General features: G+C 40.9%; 1 protein-coding gene across 4 annotated transcripts in view; it reads left to right on the top strand.

The window, feature by feature from the left end:
• The window catches only part of arhgap21b (Rho GTPase activating protein 21b), a 41,297-nt gene that overhangs the window by 5,455 nt on the left and 10,937 nt on the right, over positions 1–24,905 (top strand). For 2 of the 4 annotated variants that reach the window (XM_039815094.1, XM_039815093.1), the window contains exons 3-12: positions 6,762–6,944; positions 7,117–7,192; positions 15,131–15,223; positions 15,718–15,796; positions 15,882–15,936; positions 19,622–21,194; positions 23,721–23,867; positions 24,051–24,153; positions 24,275–24,320; positions 24,734–24,859. In XM_039815094.1, coding sequence (XP_039671028.1) covers positions 6,762–6,944; positions 7,117–7,192; positions 15,131–15,223; positions 15,718–15,796; positions 15,882–15,936; positions 19,622–21,194; positions 23,721–23,867; positions 24,051–24,153; positions 24,275–24,320; positions 24,734–24,859 — 2,481 coding nt within the window. Of the gene's footprint in view, positions 1–6,761; positions 6,945–7,116; positions 7,193–15,130; positions 15,224–15,717; positions 15,797–15,881; positions 15,937–17,519; positions 18,241–19,621; positions 21,195–23,720; positions 23,868–24,050; positions 24,154–24,274; positions 24,321–24,733; positions 24,860–24,905 lie in introns of those variants that run through there. The other 2 variants (XM_039815095.1, XM_039815096.1) reach the window with 2 other exon arrangements.

The raw sequence follows: 24,905 nt of genomic DNA, 5'->3' as shown, positions 1-24,905 counted from the left end.
GTGGACATTCCACTTCTTTTTCAGTGAGCACCTAGCCTCTAGATAACATTTGTGGTGTGTAAACAGCTGTGTATGTACAGCCTTTCCCCTAAAATTTCGGATGTTAGTGGGTGGTATTGGTTGGCCTGCCTTTTAATCTCTGTGGTAGGGGAACCACCGATGTAGTCACCTTACAATCCCTCAGAAAATGACCACTTGTACTTTGGCATGCCACTTAATGTGCTGGTACGAGGGTTTACCATTTGTCAAACACAAATAGATTTTGAGAGCATTACACACTTTTTGTCTATGCAAAGTATGCATACAAATAATGTGTAAAAGATACCACACTTACAAATACAGTCTAAATGGATGAGAATTGGTCTGGGTTTGTAGTTCATTCAACATTGCTTCTAGGGTTGGGTACTGTTCACATTTGAACCGATACCGGTACCCAACGGTACCTTTTTTTTAATTTAATTTTTAAGTACTTTATTCTTTCTATAACAAAAATGGAATTTTTGTTGTTTAAAAAAAAAAAAAAAAGTCCAAACTTCTCAATTTCAACTAGAGCCAGACTGATATGCAGACGAGAGTAAAGTGTGATTTATACTTCTGCGTAAAATCTACGCCGTGACTACGTACCGTACATAGGTACGTGGAGACACGAACCTACGCCGGAGTCTGACGTGCACCTATTGGAAAATGTAACTACACGTCATGGCGACGCATGTCACTCGGCCGTGTCTTGGTAGCGTTGCATTTCACCCTGACTCATTTCCTGGTTCTCCTTGTCCATAAACAACCTGAAATCAAGGATAGGAATCACTATTCCTGCTACAGATTTCCCACCGTGGTCAGAAAACACAGGGGAGACACTTTGTTTCTCTCACTATGACTCTAGAGTCGGCACTCGCTCCGCAGCTAATCACTGTCACTCTCTCACTTAAATTTGGGACCAATTGCTTTAACGTGAATCGGTTCTATGTAGTATCGACATCATTCGGTCAGTATCATAAAGTACCAAATTCAGTTCCCAACCCAGTGATATTTATAGGTTTTCAATGTAGTGAGTCTCCAGTATCCACAGTTTTAAGAGAGTCCTGGAGAAATCGAGTGGGTCCCAGTGATGGATGGATGGATAGATAAAAAAAAAAAATAATAATAATACAATGTAAGCCCTCCTTTAATGAATGTGAACCATCCCAAATTCTTAAATCTTTGTTTTTCTACATTATTATTAGTACAAATCATTCAAAATTAGCTTTAATCATCAACCTTTTTATTTAAAACCATATGAAAAGACTGGAAGTATCACACCACAAACGAAGTACTCTTGCAAAGTGAGGAAAATGGAATTTTTTATTTTTTTTCCCAAGGAGCAGAACATTTTTAACTGTGGTAGATCCTGATAGATTTAACACAGATGTAAGGGTCCTCTCTGTCTAAATAGTATTTGTATTTTTTGTTATATATAAATAGTACAAATGTCCCTCTCCTTACTTAAATAAACTTAAAATAAAATAAACTTACTTAAATAAACTCAAATCTCATGTACTGTTTCATCATAAGAATGTAGCTTTAACACTTTGACAATACTAACACACATTAATAAGCAGAAAATGATGCATTTTTTCCCCACTGAGTGATTCCTTAAAGAAGCTACCTCAACCTCTAAAGGCTGGAGGAACTGCAAGGGAGAGCAATAATTCATATTTATCTGCAACCTTGATAAATGGAATATTGAATAATTTTTGATTGTTCAATGGTCTTAAGAAGTCAGATGCTCAGTTTACCCCCAGATAACTAATTTTATCCACTCACTCAGATCAAAGTTGAGCCACACACACAGCACAGTTACAGGAGAATCTGGTACAGCCTAACTCATGGTAAAACTGAAATCCCATTAGCGCTAGCTTCTCAGCGGAGCATTCAGGCCCAGTCAAAACAATGCAGCTAAGTGCCAGCCACATGTGTAAAATATAGCAGCTGTTGATGAGAGGGAAGTTGACTGCTAAAAGTCAAAGACGTTTTGGCACTGGTGATTTTCCTTTGGCGCTGGCTAAAACCTTTTTAGGGGGTGCCAAAAATGCACACATGTGCATTTACCTTCTGTAGATTGCAGGCTGTAAGAGGATTTCAGACTGGACACTGCAATACACCAACACAGTGCTCTGTTCAGACTGAAGCTGCAGGTGGGAGTCGGAGTGTCTCCGGTCTAGCATTCATGTGTGTATGCGCGCATACATTTTGTTACCTCTTGCCCTGGGGGGGGTGGTGTGTGTGTCTGTGTGTGTGTGTTGTCAAGGAGGTTTAATAAGAACGGTGTGTATGTTCTTCTTAGGTTTCTTTTGTTTATTTCTATGATTTCAACACTGATTTGTTGTTCACAATGTAACATAAGGGTAAATATAGGGTGCGTCCCCTGCATGCATTGATACGTGAGGAGACACAGGAAGCATATCTAGCAACATCACTGACTAAGTTTACAAGCTGTCAATATTCGGTTAATGGTCGGGTTACGGTCACTATTCGGGTTTCTGAAACATTCGGAATAACCCGTTTACATGCGTGAGCAGAGAGAGTTACTCCTACATGGAATTTGTAATCAATTGGCAATATCCCGACGTAAACGGCGACGCACGGTTAGCGTCTGGACGTAGCCTACGGACAACCTGACGCAATAACTTTTCGGTCACCTTCTTATAAATCTCACTATCTCGGTACTTTCTACCGTCAATAAAAGACATTATATTCATGGTTTTCACCACACTAATAAAGAAATTGGTTTCCTCCTCGCTCCAAAAGTGTGGTGCTGTGCTGCGTCTCGCCATGTTTACCTCTACTTCTTGTTTACTTCCGGTATACTGCGCACAGGTTTTCTGGATAGATAGATAGATGGATAGATGGATAGATGGATAGATGGATAGATGGATAGATGGATAGATGGATAGATAGATAGATAGATAGATAGATAGATAGATAGATAGATAGATAGATAGATAGATAGATGGATAGATAATTATAATAACTATGTTTTCTGGCGCATACAAGAAGTTCCTCTACTCAAAAGACCAAGATTCCTTGCGAATAGAACATGCGCAGAACACAAATCAATGTTCCTTTTGATGGGGATATGCCGATACGCGTTTACATGTAGCATATTCGGATTTTTAAAAACCCGAATATGAGCATATTCGGGTTTTTGCCGGTGTTTACATGGCCGTGCGCGACCGGGTTATTGCTAATATTCCGGTTTTGAACGGGTTATTGGCTGCATGTAAACGTAGTCAGTGCCACTCTAATTGCTCCACTGCTTAAATCCAAGAGATATACAGCAGAAGAACAAGTGCCTACTGAAAACTCGCTCCCAGTTGCCTCACCCAGTGCAAATATCAGTCTAGCATTCTGGTGATTCATAAATGGGTGAGAGGCATTAATTTGTGGGCAGGAGAGGATGTGTGTATTTTGTGGTGGGTGTTCTCTTTCATGTTCTTCTTCTTTGTAGCCCCTTATTTGACAAGTACACATACTTTTCTACTTTGTTGATTCCCCTTTTACCTCTTACAGTATTTGGAAGCATTATTAATCTGGACTATCAGGTTTATACCTTCTTGCTTTGTTCTCCATCCTTAATATTACTGTTTTTTATTTTGTTTAGGAAAGGGAAACCATGAGGGAAATGTGGTTCTGGAATGTATTGACCTGGAATGTCACAACTGTATTAACTATGCAAGTGGCAATGATAACTATGCTTGGCATGCGTCTGCCAGGAGTTCCACACCCCCTTCTGTTCTCCACATTTAAAGATCAGAGGGTTGGAAATCGCCCTGTGCACTGGCTGCTAAATCGGATCCAGTTGACTGGGATTGGCTTGCCCCAGAGAACGAGGGGAGCAATGCAGGCATTTCAAACATCCAGTTGATCTATTGTCATATCACCACAAGTGTTTGAATGTTTTCTAGTGGCGTGAAGGCACTTAGGACTCGTACAGAGACAGACTACAACATGGAAGTGTTGGTATGACAGAACAGCCCGCTTGGTTATGCACAGTAAAACCTGTTTTGCTAGTTTCATCAAAATACATGGGTGTCAGCTGCACCTGCAGCTCTGTTTCCCAGCCAGCCACAGCAGTGCTATGAATCTGTACTATCTACAGTATGCACGTTTGAACCATTTACACAGCACAGCTCATGGTGCCACTTAAAATACACTTTGATCCAAGTAGTCTGTCACTGCCTCTTTCAGAAATATATGGTTGAAAAACAGAAAACAATTGGTTGCTTAGAAGCAGTAAAACATACTGCAAAGAGTACAGTGAATCATGCTTTAACTTGTTACACACCTCCAGGCACACACTTTATTTCTAATGAACCATTAGGCTGAATGTTCATCCTGTGACCAGATGATTGTGGGTTTGAGTTGGTTAAAAAAACTCTTGCTCATGTTTGTTTCATAAAAATGTGTTTTGGCACATTCACTACTCCCTGCATCAGCTGGGTAAAGTGGGAGAGTTTCTAAGATTTATGTATTTCTCTTTTTAAAGCTGCTGTAGGTAAGATTGTGAAGATCCAGGACTTTGCCAACAAATTTGAACATCGACAACTTCTCAGTCCCTCCCCCCCTTTCTGCTGCAGCCCAAACTGTCTCCTAAGCCCCGCCCACACAACGTAGTTTGACCAAGCCCCCAGGAGGAGCGCTAAGTCTAAATGCCAACATGGGCTTAGCGGATAACGGTGGTACTGCACCCCATGGCCCAGAAAGACTTTTCACATAGACATTACATGGCGAAAGAAACGTCTATATTTCAGCGGATAATTAGTTTCGGGGTATATCAACCTACCAGCCCGAACACTGAAAGGGTCCTTGTTTAAAACGTTACGTTTTTAACATTTTTAACATTCACTAGAAGTGAATACAGAATTATTAAATTTGAAATGATGAACGCGCATAATGGTGCGAGCAGACCCACGGGACTGCGCACGTCCGCTCTCATGACTGTTCTCCCGAGCTCACGTAGCTAGCTATAATAATGGATATAGCTAATGGTTGTAATTCACCATGTGTTCTATTAATACGTCCATGGTATTATGAAGTTATGATACATCCGAGGGATGTATGTATGTTGTAAAGCCTGTTACGTGGATGTAACGTCATTAGCGTTTCCCAAACTGGCGGGGCTATCGGCTAGCTAGCTAGTTGCTAACATCAGGGTTAGCTAGCATGGCTGTATTAAGATCATGCCTAGCTACATAACGTTACTACAGACATACTGATTACATGGCCTTGGTTCTCTCTTATGATACATCCGAGGGCTGTATGCTGTAAAGCTTGTAACGTGGATGAGAGATGAAGCCATGGATGAGCTCTGTTCACGAAACTGCAGGCTAACTGCTAGCGCTAGCTAGTAGCACGACATAATGATTAAATCTCCTTGGTAGCCATTTCATCATCACATCTGACCGACCACTTTGCAAACGTTACTATCATCCTCACCAACGTAGCTTTGTGGACTTTTGACTACTAATAACCAAGTGAAAGATAAATCATTCATGGTAATTATGTTACCTGTCGAGAAGAAATGTGGCTACATCTGCATCGTTCTTCAGATCTTTAAAATCCTGCAGCTCACGCCACCTCTGAAAAGCCACTCCAATATTCACCAGAGTTTGGGGAAACCTTTCTGCAGCTCGTGCGCGGGGAGGGGGGAGGGGAGAACGCTATTATATGCGTGTGCCTGAGCAGTGATTGACAGGCAGATAGACCAACCTGTGGCCCTGATTGGAGAAAATCGACCGGGTGCGGTGGAATTTTGCCAATGGCACTACAGGCTGTAGGAGGTGCAAGAGGAGCTGTGTATAATTTTTTTATTTTACATAATTCATGTAGTTCTACTGGAACATAGGGTCAGTTTCAGCAAATATGACAGAAAGTTAGTTTTCTAAGACTTACCTACTGCATCTTTAATCAAGACATTCGATCAGATTAGCAGAAGTTTTAGTTTTGCAACTGCATTAATAACAAGTAGACAAATAGTCTTGCAATTTCTTTGTTTATCATAGTTAAGCACTGGCTATGTTAACATGCAGGTAATTCACTCTGATTTTCTGACATTTACTTAACATAGCTGTCCAGGCAGATAGTGTAAATGCAAGCTCATCAAATTCCTCACATTGTGGGGGAAATTCTATGCTTCAGGGTGGAGGGGGAGGGTTTGTGTGAGACAGGGTGAGGAAAAATACTTTTTCAGAGTGATAATACAAGATAGGTGTTCCTGATAGTTGTACTGGAACAGGGAATATGATATGGAGAGACCTGAGTAAAGGGGGGTGTTACTGCACACACAATTCCACAAAGGTGTGAGGCTATAAATAGCCAGTAAACACAGGAGGGGGGTGCCCAAAGCCCTGAACCCTGACATGCTCTACTCTCCAGCTGTGAAAATGGGATACCATGACTTAAACACTGGACAGCTATTAATGTTTTCAAAAGCCCATTCTCTTAAACTATGTACCACTTTAATGAACGATTGACACTTTAACACGGTTAATTTACATTAGCTCAACTGAAAAGGTAATTTGTTTATGTGTTAATTGGGGATGACGTGTAGTTTTTGTAACATTGTTTTAGGATTTTTGTTTTGGGGTATTCCAGCATTACACTTTCAATTTGAGATTAAATAGCTACATTTTCAGCACACATATCATAGATCTACTCCCATATAAAAGTGAAAGTAGGACTACTCAATTTAAATTCCTTCCTCCACTTTTCTCTTTGTGTAGAGTGAATCACCAGAGTGGAGAAGCTTGGCTGATTCTCCTGCAGCGCAATACCCAACAGAAGAGGAGCCTTTCTCATGGCCGAGACCCAAAACCGTGCGTTTGCGGCGCACTTCGCAAGGGTTTGGCTTCACCCTGCGTCACTTCATCGTGTATCCACCGGAGTCGACCATGCACTGCTTCCCGGTAAATTTCAGGACTATTTGCTATTAAACTTGTCAGAAGCTTTCACGAGTTTCATATACCTGAGTATTGTTTGCTTATCATGTAGGATTACACTGAGTCAACAAAAAGCCTGATACCTAAATTCTGTGACTGTGAACAACAAAGTCACTTGAGTATTTCTGTGTTTTCACAGGAGGAAGATCATGGCCGCAGAGGTAAGCAGAAACACTCGGCTGTTCCTCTTCATGCCTGCCCTTCAGCACTGCTGAGTAAGAGCAGTGCCTCTGACTTCTAATGACTCTTAATCCATCCACTCTTTGGCTCTTTTTGCTTCCTTATGAAATGAGAACAATGTAGCTCCTGTGTGTCACTGACCTTTGTGAAGGCATAAAAGGTTCGGTCAGTACCACCTGTTTCTGCCCTGCACTGACCCACCTCTTCATATTGTTTTGACTTTGTTGTTCTTGCTGCTTTTCTCCCTCACCATAAAAAAAAAACTCTCAGTAAGAGATGGCCTCAATTTTACTGGGTTGTGTGTGTCTGACCCTTTTTCCTCTTGTTGTTCTCAAACCATTCTATTTTCTCTCTTCAAAAGGGAAAAGCCTCACATCAAACCCCTGGCATAAGCTAATGTTGATTTGTTTTAAAGGGGTGATAGAATGCAAAACCAATTTTACCCTGTCATAGTTGAATAACGACGGTTCGGTGGGTAAATAGGACGTACATAGAAGCTCAAAATCCCATTGACACCCCTTTACTATGAAAATCTCATTTTGAAACTGCCACTGAAAACGGGCGAATCTCAACAAAGCTAGTTGCTTGCGTAAGCATCTCAAAATCCGGAACCTTTGTCACGGCCGTGGGTGTATTAAGAGAACGGTCACGCCCCAACATTTACATAGGCTACACAACTGACCTGAGATCAGGTAGTCTTCTGAATCTAGGTCACGCAGATCTCTGCTATTCCATTACAAAATTCACTTGTGAAAATTTTTTATGCGAGAAATCAAATATGTAAAGCTCAAATATGGGCCGTTTTACGAAAATTAAGCGGCCGGTGCTGCCTGTGTTGTTGCCTTGCCGCCGGCCTGCCTTCCTTCACAGACCCCGGCCTGCTGTGAGGTACTTGGAGCTCTGTCACGACTGGCAGCCCACAGCACTTCATACCCGCGCAGAGTCACCGGTAACACCGCTAATGGACTACTAAACGCCGCTGCTCTGACAGAGCTTCAGGGCCTGCAGCTCCCCTCTTCCTGCTAGCTAAATGCCCGGTGTGTGTGAGTGAGAGAGCGGTCTGCGAGCTTGTTACACCAGCAATCTTACCACAGGTTCCAGTTAATCTTTTAATGTGTGTAATTATAATGTGTTGAATTATTTAAACAAACGATTGGGGAAATAAATGCCGCTTGTCCGCGAGTCTCATTGATAGATGTAGGTCTATCAATGAGAGCTAGCTAGCCTCCTCTTAGAATTCATCTGAAATTCACAAATATTCATTAACTTGAAATCTGACACAGTTGTTAGCTTTATAAGACATTTAGTTAGATGTTGTATACGTGGCGTGACGAAATTCAAACTGTAAATATACTCGAATTACGCCGAAAAGGAAGCTAACTATTCGTGATTTGTAGCTAGGATTGAAGGGACGGTCACAGCTAACGAAACACCTCGTCTTCACAAATATTCATTAACTTGAAATCGGACACCGTTATTAGCTTTATAAGACATTTAGTTAGATGTTGTGTAAGTGGCGTGACGAAATTCAAACTGTAAATATACTCAAATTAGGCCGAAAAGGAAGCTAACTATCCGTGATTTGTAGCTAGGATTGAAGGGACAGTCGCAGCTAACGAAACACTTTGTCTTCACAAATATTCATTAACTTGAAATCGGACACCGTTGTTAGATTTATAAGGCATTTAGTTAGATGTTGTATAAGTGGCATGACATGTGTGTAACATGAGGTAACAGATTGCTGGTGTAACAAGCTCGCTGACCGCGCTCTCACTCTCACACAACGGGCCATTTAGCTAGCAGGAAGAGGGGAGTTGAAGGCCCTGGAGCTCTGTCAGAGCAGCAGCGTTTGGTAGTCCATGCTGTGGGCTGCCAGCCGTGACGGAGCTCCAAGTACCTCATAGCAGGCCGGGGTCTGTGAAGGAAGGCAGGCCGGGCGGCGAGGCAGCACCGGCGGGCCGTGAGGCAGCACCAGCGGCTGAACTCCGACACACAGTCTTACCAAATTTGCAATTAGCCATCAATTTTCGTAAAACGACCTATATTTGAGCTTTATATAGTCGATTTCTCGCTTAAAAAAGTCTCAGAAGTGAATTTAATAACGAAATAGCCCGACAAACAATGTATAACTTTGCAGTGTCTGAAATATGAGGCCTGCTGCGAGTTCTCCCATGTGTTTTGCGTAGTTTGCTCAAACCAATCAGCGGTAGCTCATTCTGAATATTCATTAGCATACCATATTTGGAAGAAAAGCTCTTGTTCCAAATAGAGCCATATTCACAGGGTAGTTAAGGGCCTAATAAAATAGCATTCGGGCAATTTTCAGCCCAACCAATGTTACATACCCCATTAGGAGACCTTAAGGAACAGTGTAAAATATCCTATATAATCATTCTATCACCCCTTTTAATACAGAGTTACATACATAAAATGTTGTGTGCAACATAACTTTAAGATATTTACCAAATCTCCTCATTTTGCATGCCCCAATATCTCCCTTACATTTTAAAACGAATGTTTTGGTTGTTAGTCCTTTGTCATTTTTCACAAAAACACAAAAAAGGTGGTAACCAGCAGTCATGTTCCACAAATTTCGTAAAGGAATCAAAATATAAGTTTGTGGGGCGCCTGGGTAGCTCACCTGGTAGAGCAGGTGCCCATATATAGAGTTTTACTTCTTGACGCAGCGGCCGCGGGTCTGACTCCGACCTGCGGCCCTTTGCTGCATGTCATTCCCCCTCTCTCTCCCCTCTCATGTCTTCAGCTCTTCTCTATAAATAAAGGCCTAAAAATTCCCCAAAAAATTATCTTTAAAATACAGGTTTGTGGATTAGAGAACAAAATAGCCCTTAAGGGTTTTGAGATCAAATACAATCAAATCATTCAAGAATGATTATTTTATAGAAATAACTGCATTTATTATGACTTTTGCTTAAGCCAGAACTTATCGGTTTTCTGTTCAGCAATTAAAGTCCAGAGGAAACATGATGGTGATATGTTTTGATAAGTAGGTCTGTGATATTTAATTTTGACCACGGTCACATCTTATGCCAAAACATTACAATTTGACAGTTTTAATTTCATCAAGCAGAACTTTGTAATTCATTTGAAAGTCTGAATTTAATTTCCACCTTGTATGGTTGCCAAAAGGGCAACTTTGAAGTCTTGCATTACATTCAAAACATGTACTGTACTCATTCAGGCTTCTCCAACTAGAATATATTTCATTTAGATTTTCCTGATAGGAAGTCTCTTTGATTGAGTTAACTCTGTTCCTGCCTGTTCCATCCTAGTGTGATCACTGTGAGAGGATATCCCAGTAGTTTGTTTGTGGGCTTAGCTGTGTGTGTCTGTCATGCCCTAAATTTCGTTGTACCTTCACAGTGCAATGACAATAAAGGCTATTCTATTTGTTGACTGTGCTGTCACTGGAATTTGTCCATGTGGACGTCACTAATTCTACTAGACATTTTTATTCCCTGCAGAGGAAACTTGTAATTCATCTTGGACAGGTTGAGAAATTGAAGTATTCTATGCAAGTTATTTTCTTTACACCTGGGGAAACCCCATAAATCTTTAAGTTTTAAATCATAAGTCTTAACTTTCCTAAGTGCTGCTCGTCATGTACAGTTATGAAATGGATACTATCAAGTATCACAATATTTTTTAACTAATACCAGAATATGTATTGGCATTGATTGCAGGAGTATTGTACCCTGGAAATCCAGAGTTCTCGCGAGAGCACAATTTGAATTTGCTCAGCGAGTCACTCTGGCATTCAGTAATTATGCTCATTAACTATACCCTTGTAGCCGAGCTGCACCAATCACATCGGTGTATCTGATATAGGCGGGCCAGAGGCGAGCTAAACAGATGACGATAGTTTAATCTACCAGTAGCTAAGCGTATGGAGCTCTGGATACCTAACCCTGTATATTGTTGTGATTGGTCGTAGTTTTATCCAATTGCGTGCAGTGAGATTTTCAAATTTGTGCTTGGTGCCGCCCCTTGAGTTGGGCCATTTTCAATACTCAATGCTAGACCCTTAATCTTTCAGATTTGGGTCTGGATTTCCAGGCTAGGATTATTGGTGGTTTTTAGAAGACATTTTCACACAAAAATGTATGAAGGATAATCAATGTGTTATGGTGACTGAACAGGTAGAGGCATTCATAATTGATCACTCACACACAACCCTACAATCAGTCAAGCTCAGATATGTGTCACATGATTGTAAAGCAGCCTTTTTAAAGTCAGAAACCCTAAGAAATATTACAATAACCAAAATAACTAAAAGATTTGTGTCAAATCACAGTATTGATATTATAACACTGTATCACCCAGCTGTAGGTTGTTTAACTGTATGCTGCAACCGATAATGTGGGCTGTTGTGTAGTATGACATGAAGATGGCACTCATTAGAAAGCAGAGTGCACACAGTCACATGTTCATCTGCACATACTCGCCGACACATACTTGAATCTGTTTACAGTCCTGCACTAATGATAATTGTTGCTTTCATCCAATTAAAATCCTGAATGGACTGTATATGACGTATGTACACAGTAATTTATGTAGATGTGCACACAAATATCCAGCAAGGCACAGACAGGCTTTTAAAAATCACGACATAGCTTTTTATCTTGATAGAGACTGCTCTAAGTAGCAGTCCAATTATGCTTAATACAGCATCTGCCCATAACCACAAGATTCAATGGTATTGTGGTGTTTCAGTTCCAAATTCAAATGTTTTCTGTGACCCACGTTTTGATTTCTGCAACAATAGGGATATGCTGAAAAGCATACACAGAGCTTGCTCATTGTCCAAATGTAAACTTCATTTAACCGTACAGTGAAGCCAGCTCCCATCAAAGCAAGTCTTTCATATATTTCACCCAAAAACTGTAAAAACACTGAAGAAGACCCTTTAATCTGGAGCTTTGTTGGTTCTGATTAAGTAAGCCAGGGAATATTAAAGAATCCTTGCAATTGCATAATGCTGGACACAGGGGCTCGTGGGTAGCAAGCCAGAATTGAAGAAGAAAAAACCTGGGATCATTTTTAGTCCAGACTGGGCTAGCCTCGTCACAGCACCACACCAAAAAAATAGGCAGAAATCAAAAGGAGAGAGGAGAGAGCCAAATACTGATACTCTCATGCAGTCTTTTTTTTATTCATAAATATTGTTTTTGGAAAAGAGGGGTCTATTCTTTACTCTGTTGCTGTCTTACTTTATATTGTATGTGCCCCTTGGAAATTCAATAAACATATGTTCCAAAAATGAATAAATAATTGATATTGCCCTCTTCAGAATTAAAATACACTATCTGTATGATATATTTAGCTCATAGGACAACTTGGATTTTTCTCCAATGCATTGGCAGTGCGTGGCTATAAGCCTAACTTAAGTTGCCATCTAGATATCATTTTTTACTATGAAAAGGCACAAGTGTACCATTACTATACCTCCTGGAAATTGATTATTTACCAGAGTGAAGGCTTTTAAAATTTAAGGTAGCATGCATAGAGGCAGAAAGAGCCATATTAAAGTCCATTATTGTACCACTTTTTTTGCAGATAAAAATAATTTGAGTGTAATTTAGTGCTTGAAATAAAGACCATTGTCATGTGGGACATGTAATGACTAGTATGTCAAGGGTAAGATCAAGATAATAAGATTTTTTGTAATGTATATAAATTAAATCTTGTGATTGGATCAGGTCAGGTGGTCAAAGAGTCCATAGCAACACCTATACTATGTGCAGTTGGCACATTCATAGCAGGGTGTTGAAAACCAGAATTAGTAGGTGTTTGTTTGCCAAACAAATCTAAATCACTGTTAAGAATTTGTCCACTTTAGAAGAACAATTTGTCAAGACCTCAACAACATAGGTCCCATAATCAAGAGTCAGGTCATGCCGATATTGTTTCCTGTGTATATATTCAGACCTACTTCTTTTTGGGTTGTTAATGGGAAAAAAATTCCTATTATGTTCAATATTAGACCTTTTGTGTGTAGAAAGATTCTTGTATCCACCAAAAAACTTTGAAGCGCTCTCTCTGTATTTTACAATCTACAGTTAAGCCATGGGGATAAAATGTAGACCTCTTGCTCTGACCATTGCTTGCTGAAAAGATTAATGATGTCATTGTGTTGATCGCCCTTTGACACAACTGATCATTCAGATGAAGTGTGGTTTCATTCTGAAGAAGGCAATATGTGTCAAAACATTGATTTAGGAATAGAAACATTGCATCAAAGTTATGAGTTGCCAATATTAAAATAGTGCAAATGAAACCTGGCAATGTTTTCATATGCTTGGGTAGGGTTTTCTCTGGTTTTAAAGCAACACTCCCAGCGTTGTTTGTGTCTCTGTACTGAATGCATACATACAATTGATACCATCTAAGCCTTGGTAATAGAGCAAACAAAAAGCATTTTCCAAAATGTTGGTAGTGTCTCTTTAAAAAGGCTTATGTGCCAGCAGCACTAGTTAGGTGGCGAGTTTATGTATTATGTCTATGGTTGCCCAAAGCAGTCTTTTAGAGCAAACATAAATCTAGTTAGACTGATTTAGAGTAAAGAAAGCTCCATTGTACAGCTACTATTTGTATAAGTAATAAGTTGAAGAATAAAAAATATGAATGCACAAATATTTGGGTCTCAATATATTATCTCATGTTCATTAAGGTGGCAAAGGCAAAAACAGTAAGTTGCTTCCACTATACATTTAAATATTTAACATGGCTCATTTATGGGTTTATGAACAGCTCCATTGTGGAGATAGTAATGCGATTCTATAGTACACCACCAGAGGGAGCATTTCTTTCTGCTTAATTGTATGGGACTCCTGTTGCAGTATTACATAATGTAAGTCCCCAGGATGTGATTCTGCATGAGTAATCTCATGTGTGGAAGAGAGAAAAATGGAGGCACAAGTGTGTCTGTGAGGTTTTCAATGTTTTACAGATTACTGCTAATTATTATATAAATATATTATTGATTAATTAACCACTGAATTATATTAAGCCACTTTATTGCCCGCGTCCCCTTTTCCAATGGCTTAAACACAAAACATTCAAAAATAGCTGGTGATATTGTCTTTCACAGGGCCAGAAGTTATGTTTCTCATAAATTTATGTTTCGGTGACATTAATAATATTTAATTGATCGTGCCAGGATTTTTTTTTTCTTTCTTTCTTTTTAACAACTTTTAGTATATTTTTTATAATGCCTGTTTTCATGCTGGCCTTCCCATCATCTGTAGTCTGTGAGCCATTGTGCGCTGACACAACCAAAATGTTAACTCCCGGTAAAGGATTTTAGCCACTCTTTGGCTGTGCATAGAGCTATTTCTCAGTTTATAAGGAAAGAGTGGGAGTTGTGCAGCTGAGCACACTATCACTCTACCTTCTCTCAGTCTCTCTTTCTCTCACCCCCTCTCTTTCTTTTTTCCCTTCGTTTTATTTTCTGCAACCATGCAGCTGCTAGGAGACAGGAGCAGCATGAGCAAACAGGTTTCCTCTCTTTAGCTCCTTTTATCCACCTCCCTAAAACCACACCATTTCCCCCTATTGAGATTTCTTTTCTTTTTTTAATGATCATGTCTATTCAAAACTAATACATGCAAGCATTGGCCAAAACCGTTTGTTCTGCTGTCATGTCTCCAGATCCTGTGACAAAGCTCCCAGTTTCTCTCTTCTTCTCTTCTCTTCTTCTCTGGCACACATTGTTAGGTTTTGTAGTTGTTGTTTTTCACATTTCAGTTCAGCTTTCAGTATAGTACATCTTTTACCAGAAAATGAAAAGTTATTTGGGGTTTTAATTTCCTTGCTTCAATTGTAGTTAAACGAAAAAAGGAAATTGAAAAAGATTTGCTGCTCTTTGCATGTGCACGTGCATATGCTTTCATGCATAAAATATAGTACTTGTTTTGTAATGTATACTGACTTGTTTTTGTTTTTTTCATCAGGGAGACAACGGAATAGGCTAGAACCAATGGACACCATTTTCGTGAAGCAAGTCAAGGAAGGTGGCCCCGGTCACGGAGCTGGGCTTTGCACAGGTAATCAATCATCAAACAATCCTTTTCTTTCATTAACCAAAACCTGCTAGAGATTGATTGGGAGTGTAAGTGCTCAGAAGTCATGACATTACAAGAACCCAGGCATAATCCTGTAACTGATGTCAAACAGAGCAGAAAACTTCCTCTAAGCTATTACAATGACATATTAGAGTGTTGCAAGCAAAAGGGAAAAAATGCAAGGAGTGCAGTTTTCAGTAGTAGGCTGACGGTATTCCTGCTTTAAAGCAAAACATTTGCCAGGCCATGTAGTTGTAGGAAAGCACTCCCTTTTTGTGCTCCTTTTATTGGGTAGATACCCCAGCGATTTGATGTTTTAGTGGATACAGGGAACCTTCAGCACAGTTACGATAAACTTCGACATCATGTGACTGATTTTATCTGCTTAAGACAAACTTTGCTTTACAAAGCTTGCAGTTTTTACTACCCCTCTCTGTTACTGATGTCATTACTGCTGTTTTTTTAACGTGTATTAGGTGATCGAATAGTGAAGGTGAATGGCGCAAGCATCATCGGTAAAGCCTATTGTGAGGTTATATCCTTGATCCAAGACAGGTGAGGTTTAATGTAAATTTGTGATTATGATTCTGGTCAGTCTGTCTATTTTCCCTGTTTTAAATTTATTTTTATTTTCCAACAGTGGTGACTTTCTTGAACTTTGTGTGATGCCAAAAGATGAGGATATACTGCAACTGGTAAGTTTCTCAATCCTATTTCCTAAATGGGGTTCATTTAATAAAAAAAAAAAACATTGTTTGGAAAGTGGGGTTTTTTAAAGTTAAATTTTCACTGTTCCAGTCCCACTATAATTATAATTAACAATAATTATTAATTATACCTGATCTCACAGAACTGCTCTAGTTTAAGGAGTTCATGTTAGGACAGTAGTCATGAGATGCAGGCAGCCTGCATATCCCATCAGAGTTTTCTATCTAGGCCTCCTAATCAGGCCAGAGCGGTCTTTCTGTTCTTAAACCGCTGCTGACACTGCTGTCGAAATGGCCTAATTGGATTGGTAGAGCAGGCCTGATCTAAAATACATACACAGACGCATTATCATGGCGTAATATACACCACTCCATCTGTGTAGATGGTATGTTTTGACTTGTTAATGGCACAAAGGTAAGAGTGTATTTTGCTAAAATTGTCTTCAAACTTTGGTCTAAACAGAGTAGACCTACATTAAACAGCTGAGTTGTAGGAAAGTTGTTGTGCCCATTACTCAGGCTACATCCTCAAGTCCTCAATGTACTTAGGCAATATGGATCACTGAAGGAAAAAGAATGTCCGCACACTCCTAATACTTTATTGACGAGAAAGCAACGTTTCAACCCAACAGGGACTTCATTGGGCAAATGACTCTCATAAAAGGGTATAGACAGTGACATCACACTGGCAGTACTGTCAGACAATTTAGTAGGTTATAGCACATTGGCCATTAAATAATGTAGCCTACTAAAAATAGTGCAAGTACATACAAGCATTTAATAATCCATAATAGATTACATTCACCAAAAAATGCCATGGACTGAGATCCTTAGTAGGGAGATGGAAAGTGAAGTGAACTTCTTGAGTCTTCAGTCAGTGCAGGAAATTACTATTTGAATTTGAATTTCTTTTTTAATTAAGGCTTTAGTGCGTAACTTTGCTATTTGAGGTTAATGAATGTCCGTTCCATTCAAGCCATTGCCAAATAGTTGATACAAAGCTAATTAAGACTGTCAGCTCCACACAACACTCTGTATTTCTCAGTATGGCTATGTTCAGAAGATTGTGTCGTCCGGTGAAGGGGGCATGGTGGTGGTGCGCGGTCACGTAAGGCTTGTATCATGTGGACAGCCTGCTTATGAATTGTATAATAAAAGAGCTTGGCTCTTTGCTTTACCTGAAATTTTACCTTGTGGATTCTTTATATACAGAGTGAATCTTCATACTTAACTTAATAGGTATATCAATTAATCATTTAGGAGAATGGCATCTAGTACTGCAATATCAATATTTGATGGAACCATAAGTCATCTCTCTCTTTAAGCACCATATCCTAGCAAAAATATGCAAGCAGTCATTTAACTAAATCATTTAAAATGTTGTGTCAATGCTATTTATTATTTAGATTTAACATTATATCATGAATCAATTTAAGTGTTGAGAAAACACTTGACACAGTATTGCACCATAAATGGACAGCAGCCACACAAAAAATATCTATTAATGTAGGCAGGCAAACTGATGAGGGCTGTCCATAAGAACAAGAGGATTATCGGAGATGCTAGCAGGATGACATTACACTGTAGGCGGCAGCACACACTTACTGCTTGGAGACAGGCAGCAGTTGCTTAGCAAAGAGACAGAGTGTACATTCAGTGAGCAGAAAAGGGAGGGAACTGAATGCCAGGAAAGCAGAGGAAATACTGAGCAGGGAAAAAGAGGAAACATCATTAATGATGAGCTAAAACCAGTAGATAAAATCAGCTGACTGCCCTGTGTTCAGAACAGGTTGATGCTAAGTAAAAAGGAGAGAGTGGGAGGGGGGAGCTGTACCATCAGAGCTGAATGTATAATCAGCAGCTGCTGCTTCTGTCATGTGAGCAATAGCGGAGGGAGGGAGAGAGAGAGACGTAGACTGGAGGCACCTTGTTAGGCACCAGTTAGCGTAATATTCTGGCTGAAGATGGATAGAACCATGGAGACTTAACAGCAGCATGAGAGGCAAGCTACTGCTCCTGCCACCTCACCCAGGACAGACTGGCACAGGCAGGTCGTAACGTGTCAACCCCTGCTACATCTCTGCTTCTTCATCCCTCTTCATCCCTGCTGCTGCAGCTGTAGTATATTTTTAGCATGTCAAGCCCAGTCATTGCTGTGGCTGGTTTGTTTTGTAATGTTTGCATTTTGTTCTGCTGGCATCTTTTTCTCTTCCACCCCATCTCCCTTGATTTCTTGACATTCGTTTTCACATGCTGTAACGGCAGCCTTTTTCTCTGGAAACTACTAATCTGGTAAGCAAACAGCATACTGGGTATCCACTTGACGTTGACATGTTGTACTTGCGGTCTCAATTTGCATATGTCATGCATGTCGACATCGTCATTACAGGATGTGGTCTTCAGGTTTTACATTATTGCTGTTTAGTTGCCGTGGTTGACTGTTTAATGGTCAGCTCTGTGTTAGTGCTTCAAATGTGTAGACTGTAGAAATGGCCGATGCACTGTGCCTGCAGTACCTGTTAGATTGAGCACTCGAGGTGGCATCCAGCTGTTATCTCAGTGAAGCCTCGCCCCTTCCTCATCCTCCATGCCAGATGTCATTATTGTGATAAAGGCCAGTGACCTCTGAACTCTCTTGCACACTCATGCTTACAAAGGGAGGAACAGAGCCCAGTACTGATTGCTGTGGCACACAAAGCTTTATGTAAGATTGTAATTTTACACCAGGTAGCAGGATCAAAGTCCTCATACCTTCACATGTCTTTTGCTTGTTGTATGTGCAGCATGTTATCAGTAGCAGGTAAATGAAGGACAACAAACTCATAGAAAGCTTTCATTGTCTATTTATTTAAAACTATTTTAGTAGTATCTGCAGTGAAATAGTGTTGACTTCCAAACCTTGAATGATAATCAGGCAGGCTAAATATAGCACTTTTTCTATGAGGGATGGGCGACCTCCTGTCTGTCTGAGGTGAGGTTAGAGTCTGTCAGTCTGAGGTGGGAAAATGAAGACACTGGTTACCTCTCATCTGTTATTTTTTTACTGTACATTTTTATGTTATTATGTTTGTTCAAATATGTTATGCCTTAGCTACTTGATTGCCTTATCTAACTGTATTGATTGTTACAGTCTTTGCTAAAATGTTACAGTGCAGGTTAAATATTGAATTAATTATGAACACCATTCCACATGTATGTTAAGATGCCTGCAGTTATAGTAAATGTTCATTTCTTTGACAAATGCTTTTTTCTTCATATTAAAACCCATTTGTTTGGTATTAAAAACATTGTTCTCTGGAGAACATGGGCAGGAATAAAGGAGAAAGACTGCTCTTCCATAAAAATCTAGTTTAAAGCACCATCTCTCTCTGTTAGTAAAAAAAATATTTTCTACGTTGGCTTATATAGTGTACTATCATCTGGAACAGTGAACATTACCATGGGAACTCTAAATAAGGAGCAGATGAAGACCACGGACACCCCTGAACTGCTAACGCCTCCGCTCACTTATTGTGCAACATGCACTGCCCACACATATGCATCCAGTCACATTTGTAATATCACGCTTGACTTCTCTTTAAGTATCTGGTAGCACACTGTTGAATATTACACAGACTTGCAATGCAGCCTGTACTATATCTATTGTAACACTGCTTTGTTACTCTGTCTCTAGGCCTACTCCCAGGATGCCTACGTCCGTGGCCGCAGCAGCTACAGTGGAAATGCCTGTCACATTCCTGATCCACCCCCAGTATGCTACCCCAGAGTAGACTGTAAGCCTACGGGCATGGCCCAGGCGAAAGACTCAGCAGGGCAAGTCTGCCGAGGGCCAACAGCACCTCCTGACCATGGATACCGCAAGGAGATCACCGTGCCCCCATCTCCTCCTCCCCAATCCTATCCAAAAAGCCAGATCGCAGTGTGCGTGCGCAACGACAGCGTGAGGACTGTGGTGGTTCCTCCTGATGTAGCCCAAATAGGTCGCATGGTTCCAGCACATAGAATAGATTACATGGACCCTGTCTATGTCAGGGGGAGGCCTGGGTCACTGGCCCAGTATCCTCACCCTCGAAAGGCCGATGTCTATCCCAGTAGTCCAGGAATGGGTCCATATGGAGGTCAGTTACCTCACTACCCAGGCAACAATCAAAACATTGATTGGCGCACTTACCAAACGTACAGGGAGTACATTGACAACAAAGGAATCCATTCCCATAGTAGTCGGACTATACAGGAGAGACTGGACAATTTGCGAGCATCCAGTCAGACCCCCTTTGGCGCTACTCATCACATTCCCCGTGGTGACTGGGCCCCTAAGGGGATACGACGGAGGAGTACCTCACATGAACGGTCATACCAAGGACCTCCCCTCCACTTTCAGATTGCCCCACGCAGTGCTTCGCAGGACCGTATGAGCGGTGCAGAGAGAATGGGCCATACTAGGAACTGGCCTCCTCGAAGCATGTCCCAGGATGGCCTAATGCACAAAGCCCGGGCACACTCTACAGACTATGTTGACCCTGTAGAGCTGGCTCGGCCCAATGAAAGGAGAGGAGGGTACGGAAGGGTAGACCAAGGTACGAGGCCCAGCAGACAGTCTGTCCCCAGACACGCCATGCTCTACAGGCCTTCTGCTGGATACAGCGGTGGCATGAGGGGGGCACCAAACCCTTCTTTCTACTCTAAAGGACCAGATTCTCTTCAGACTCGCTCCTCACCAATGCTCTCAGACAGACACTCACATTTTGGTAAGGGCACAAATGCTGAACATTCTCTTGTTGACCAAAGAGTTGCAGTCAAAGGAAACCATGCATTACACACTACCCAACAAGGCCAGAGCAGGATCTGGGCTGAAACCATACATGGTGTTGAGGCAGACAGAGACGCAGCATTGGTAGGAAACCGGTCTTCTTCATGCACCACCCCAAAACAGATGCTTCAGAGGCCAGGCATCCTCAAACCACCCCAACCAGACTATCAGAGTCAGGTCAATGGGCGAAGCCCCACAGAGACTGGGGTCATTCTAAGGGAGAAACCCCCCTCTGGTAAGAACCCCAGCCCTCTGCGGCACCCCTCCTACATCCTGGCTGTAAATGACGACGGACCAGATTCCACAGCAGATGTGGCGGCATGCTGGCTTCCAAACGATGCACGTCGAGAGATCCGCATACGCCGCCTTGGGGAACAATGTCACACCTCCTGCTCCAGCAACCTGGATGAGTCTCTGGACTCCATTCCATTCATCGGTAAGAGAATACTGAGTTGTAGCCTTGCCACCCAAAGTTGTCATGGCAACGACAGCAGGCAGTAGTAATACGAGGCTGACTGGCAGTGCTGATACTGTAGCTAGTTAAAGGGCTTCCACCATAGATGCTAATAGAAATCTGTTGAAAATTGATGGATGGAAAACTGACTGTAGAGCCTGTAGAGCACTATGGTTTCATTGTTAATCTGATTGAGTGTATTAATGGTGTGTGTGTGTGTGTGTGTGTGTGTGTGTGTGTGTGTGTGTATATACAGTGCTGGGGAGATGTTCACAAATGAATTCATCTTCGTGGGAAGATGTTATTAATCAGGATTTGTGGCATTCAGAGAGGTTTTGTGGGATATTCAGCTTAACTAGGGCGGAGTGAAGGATGGCTTAAGCCTTTTGGAACATATTGAATTTCTCCCCTAATATATTGTTTTCTTGGATGGTCTCTCTTCAGGATGGATTGCATTATGGTTCAGTAGTCCCATAATGCATTTCCTTGTGATTAAATAGTTGTCGTCATCATCAGTGCTTTTGAAAAGCAGTTTTCAGAAATGTTTTCATGCCCTTTAAGAGGTAATCGGAATGTTTTGCTTTTTTACTGCTTTGTATTAGATTTTGGAAATGGCACCAAACACTTTCTAAATCTGAATTCTACAGCCAAGATTTTCAGTGTATTCAGTCAGCAGTGAGGAAAAATTTACATTTCATAGGAACTCTCAGCAGGTTTATTGGTGTGCCTTGACAAGCATATATAACTATAGTAACGTTGCTGGAGGCAAGACGGAGTGTGCAGATGGTTGACCTTTTTGAAATCTGGAAAAATGGAAAGGTATGTACTCTGTGATTGTGGATATCCTGTTATTCCCAGTTCATTTCTGATGTATTTGTTTTAGGTCTTGGTGTTACTTCTGTATGATTAGGCTGGTTCTTTAGAGAACCTGATAATGAAAATAAACTTTAGATAGATTTCCTTTTTTTTTATTTCCTTCCGCATATATTTGATGGTTTTAACTTAAGTAAACTGTTGCTGATGGCTGATCTACTTATATTTTGGAAGGAAACATTTTTTTACTTGCAGGTATACTGCACGGAAGAACTAGGTCACAGGCAGCGACACCACTGAAAGGCTTTAGTTAGACCCATGGGAGAAGAGTTAGTTTATGTGTTAAAGTTGGGTCTTTTAAAGCAATTGAAAAATATACCTAACATATGTTGCAAAATAAATGTTACTTGTGATCTTACTGCATTATACTAAGAGTTGTTTTTTTTTTAAATATTTTGTCCACCCAATTTATTTAGATAGGGGTGGGCTGGAGGAATGCCTTCAATGCAGAGTTCAGTAAGCTAAGGTCACTACACTTACGGCTTAGCAACAGCGTTTCTGCTGTTCCTTCAGTGGTCCATGTAATGTTGGTTGGCCAGGTGCAGGTGCAGACAAAGCAGCCAGTGACAGTGATGATGCCGCAACATCACCATTCTGGGACTGGTGCCCCAGCCCAGGAGAACAGTGCCCTGATTGTGTAAGCCTCTGGGCCTCCATTAATGGCCTGTTTGAAAGCCCACTGGTCCAGGCCTAAGTATTGTGAGGTAATTTGGTCCAATAGCCCAATCCATTATTTTGTTTAGCTAATCTACAGGCAGGTCATTTTTTCTTTTATCTTCTTTAGATGGCAATGACTGGAATTGGATCGTTCCTTGTTATTTTATAGCGATGCAGTTTAATTTTGGATGCACTTTTTGATACCTCGTTTTGTAGCCATGTGCGAGGGTCTTTTGGAAGAAGACGCTTCATGATGTTGCTGATGAACAGTTTGAGCCCAGAGCAGAACCCCTCGGGGGTTGCTATTGCAAGCTGCCTGGTGTATGGCTTGTCATGAGAGTGAACGTTAAACCAGAAGAGACCTGAGTTGTTCTGTTCTCTTCTGCATTTGTGCCTCATATGCAAACGTTAAGGTCCTTTGGGTTTGTTATGGACTTTGCTGTATGCAGACTATAGTAGAAGAGATTGTTCATCTTATTTTGGAGAGAGTTTAGAGAGAATTTAAAGTTAACCTAACGGGCCTTGATGGGGAGATGGTGACATCCTTTTTCCTTTGCCCCGTTTCAAAGTTGGGTACAGGCTGGAACTAGGACAGTTTTTTTTAAATTTAGCTCCAAAAGCCCCTAGGCTGCAGAGAGCAGCTTTGTACTCTGAGCTGTTTTAGGCTTGAAGTGCCAGGAGTGGGCGGTACTCAAGCGCTAAGATCTTCTTTTTCCCTCAAGAAACGTGTCAGAAGATGATCTGTTCCGAGTGTGGTGTGGCATGTAAGCCATATAATAGGAGCAAGAGACTGTTTTAAATTTTTTGCCCAAATCCCAAAGATGATAGCTGATGAAGTTGTCTTTGATACACATGTTAAAGATAAATATTCAGCAGGTCTGCATTCTTAACCAGATACATAATGTAGTTGAATATGTGACAAAAGCTATATTTCCGTTCATCTCTGTGCTCACACAGAATTTTTTATTGTCATCATAGATGAGCCAATCAGCCCCAGTGTCGACCAGGAGGCCGCTCCTATTCCACCCTCCGCTGTGATATCTGTTGCACCATCTATAACTACAGGTCCCTCCGGTCCAGGTTCACCGTGCCCTCCCATTCGTCGTCAGCTGTCACATGACCAAGGTAAATGGCATAGGATTGGTTGGGTTTTAACCCATCGTGGTTTTATTGTTTAAACTTTTTATTTTAACATTTGACCATGGCTAAAGAGTCAAGCCTTCTCTAAGCGCTTAATGTTACCCTCATTAACACTCATAACTTGGGTCATAAATGACAAATAACATCATATTTTTCATCACTGGATAGAGTCCCTGAGAAGTGCTTTGCTGGAGTCTGATTCAGCCAGCAAAACAGAGCGGTCCAAATCCTACGATGAAGGTCTGGATAACTACCAGGAAGATGGTAGAAGGTGTGTGCATTCTAGGAATAGGTCATTGCTTTAGTATTTTCTCATTTGTATTGGGTTATGGATCTGTCTGACCTTGTCTCTGACTTGAAATCTGCATTTCTCTGTTGTTCCACTTCTTTAGGAGATCTTCTAGTAAGAATATGCCCAGTCTCAGGGGCCTGAGGAAGGTGAGGAGCCATAGGATTGCTCACAACACGCAATACTTCTATATCTTATGTCATTATACAACTTGTTGCTTGTAATGCTCTAAGCGCTTTCTATAATACAACCTGCTGGTCTCGTAAATTAAAAATATTCCTTTAATTTCCTTACACAGTGTGTGATGTGTTTCTTGACAGTTTTTATTTAGTGGTTAGTTATTTTCAGACAGGCTTTGATGCTCTCTCTTAAATATACCTTCTCTGGCTTCCTTTTGATATTGGCATGTCCCGGTGACCAAGTAAATGTGGCATCCCCAGTTTGATTTGCCTAGAGATCTTGTTGCATGTCATCCTCCTCTTTCAATCTCCCCTTGTTTCATGTCACACTCTACTATCCGCTAGTAATGGCAGAATTTTTTTCCACAATTTCACATTTGCAGGCTTTGGACGGACATAAATCCTCTGCGGATTCTGGATCTCGAAGGGATTCTTCTTCGGATATCTTTGCTGATTCTTCCAAAGAAGGGTTGCTCAATTTTAGGCAATTTAATACAGATAAAAATAAGGTATGCCTGTATAATCATACCTTCATTTTAAACCATATATATCACT

Source organism: Perca fluviatilis, chromosome 11, assembly GCF_010015445.1.
Source record: "Perca fluviatilis chromosome 11, GENO_Pfluv_1.0, whole genome shotgun sequence".
NCBI classification, from domain to species: domain Eukaryota; kingdom Metazoa; phylum Chordata; class Actinopteri; order Perciformes; family Percidae; genus Perca; species Perca fluviatilis.
This window is presented reverse-complemented; position numbering and strand designations above follow the sequence as displayed.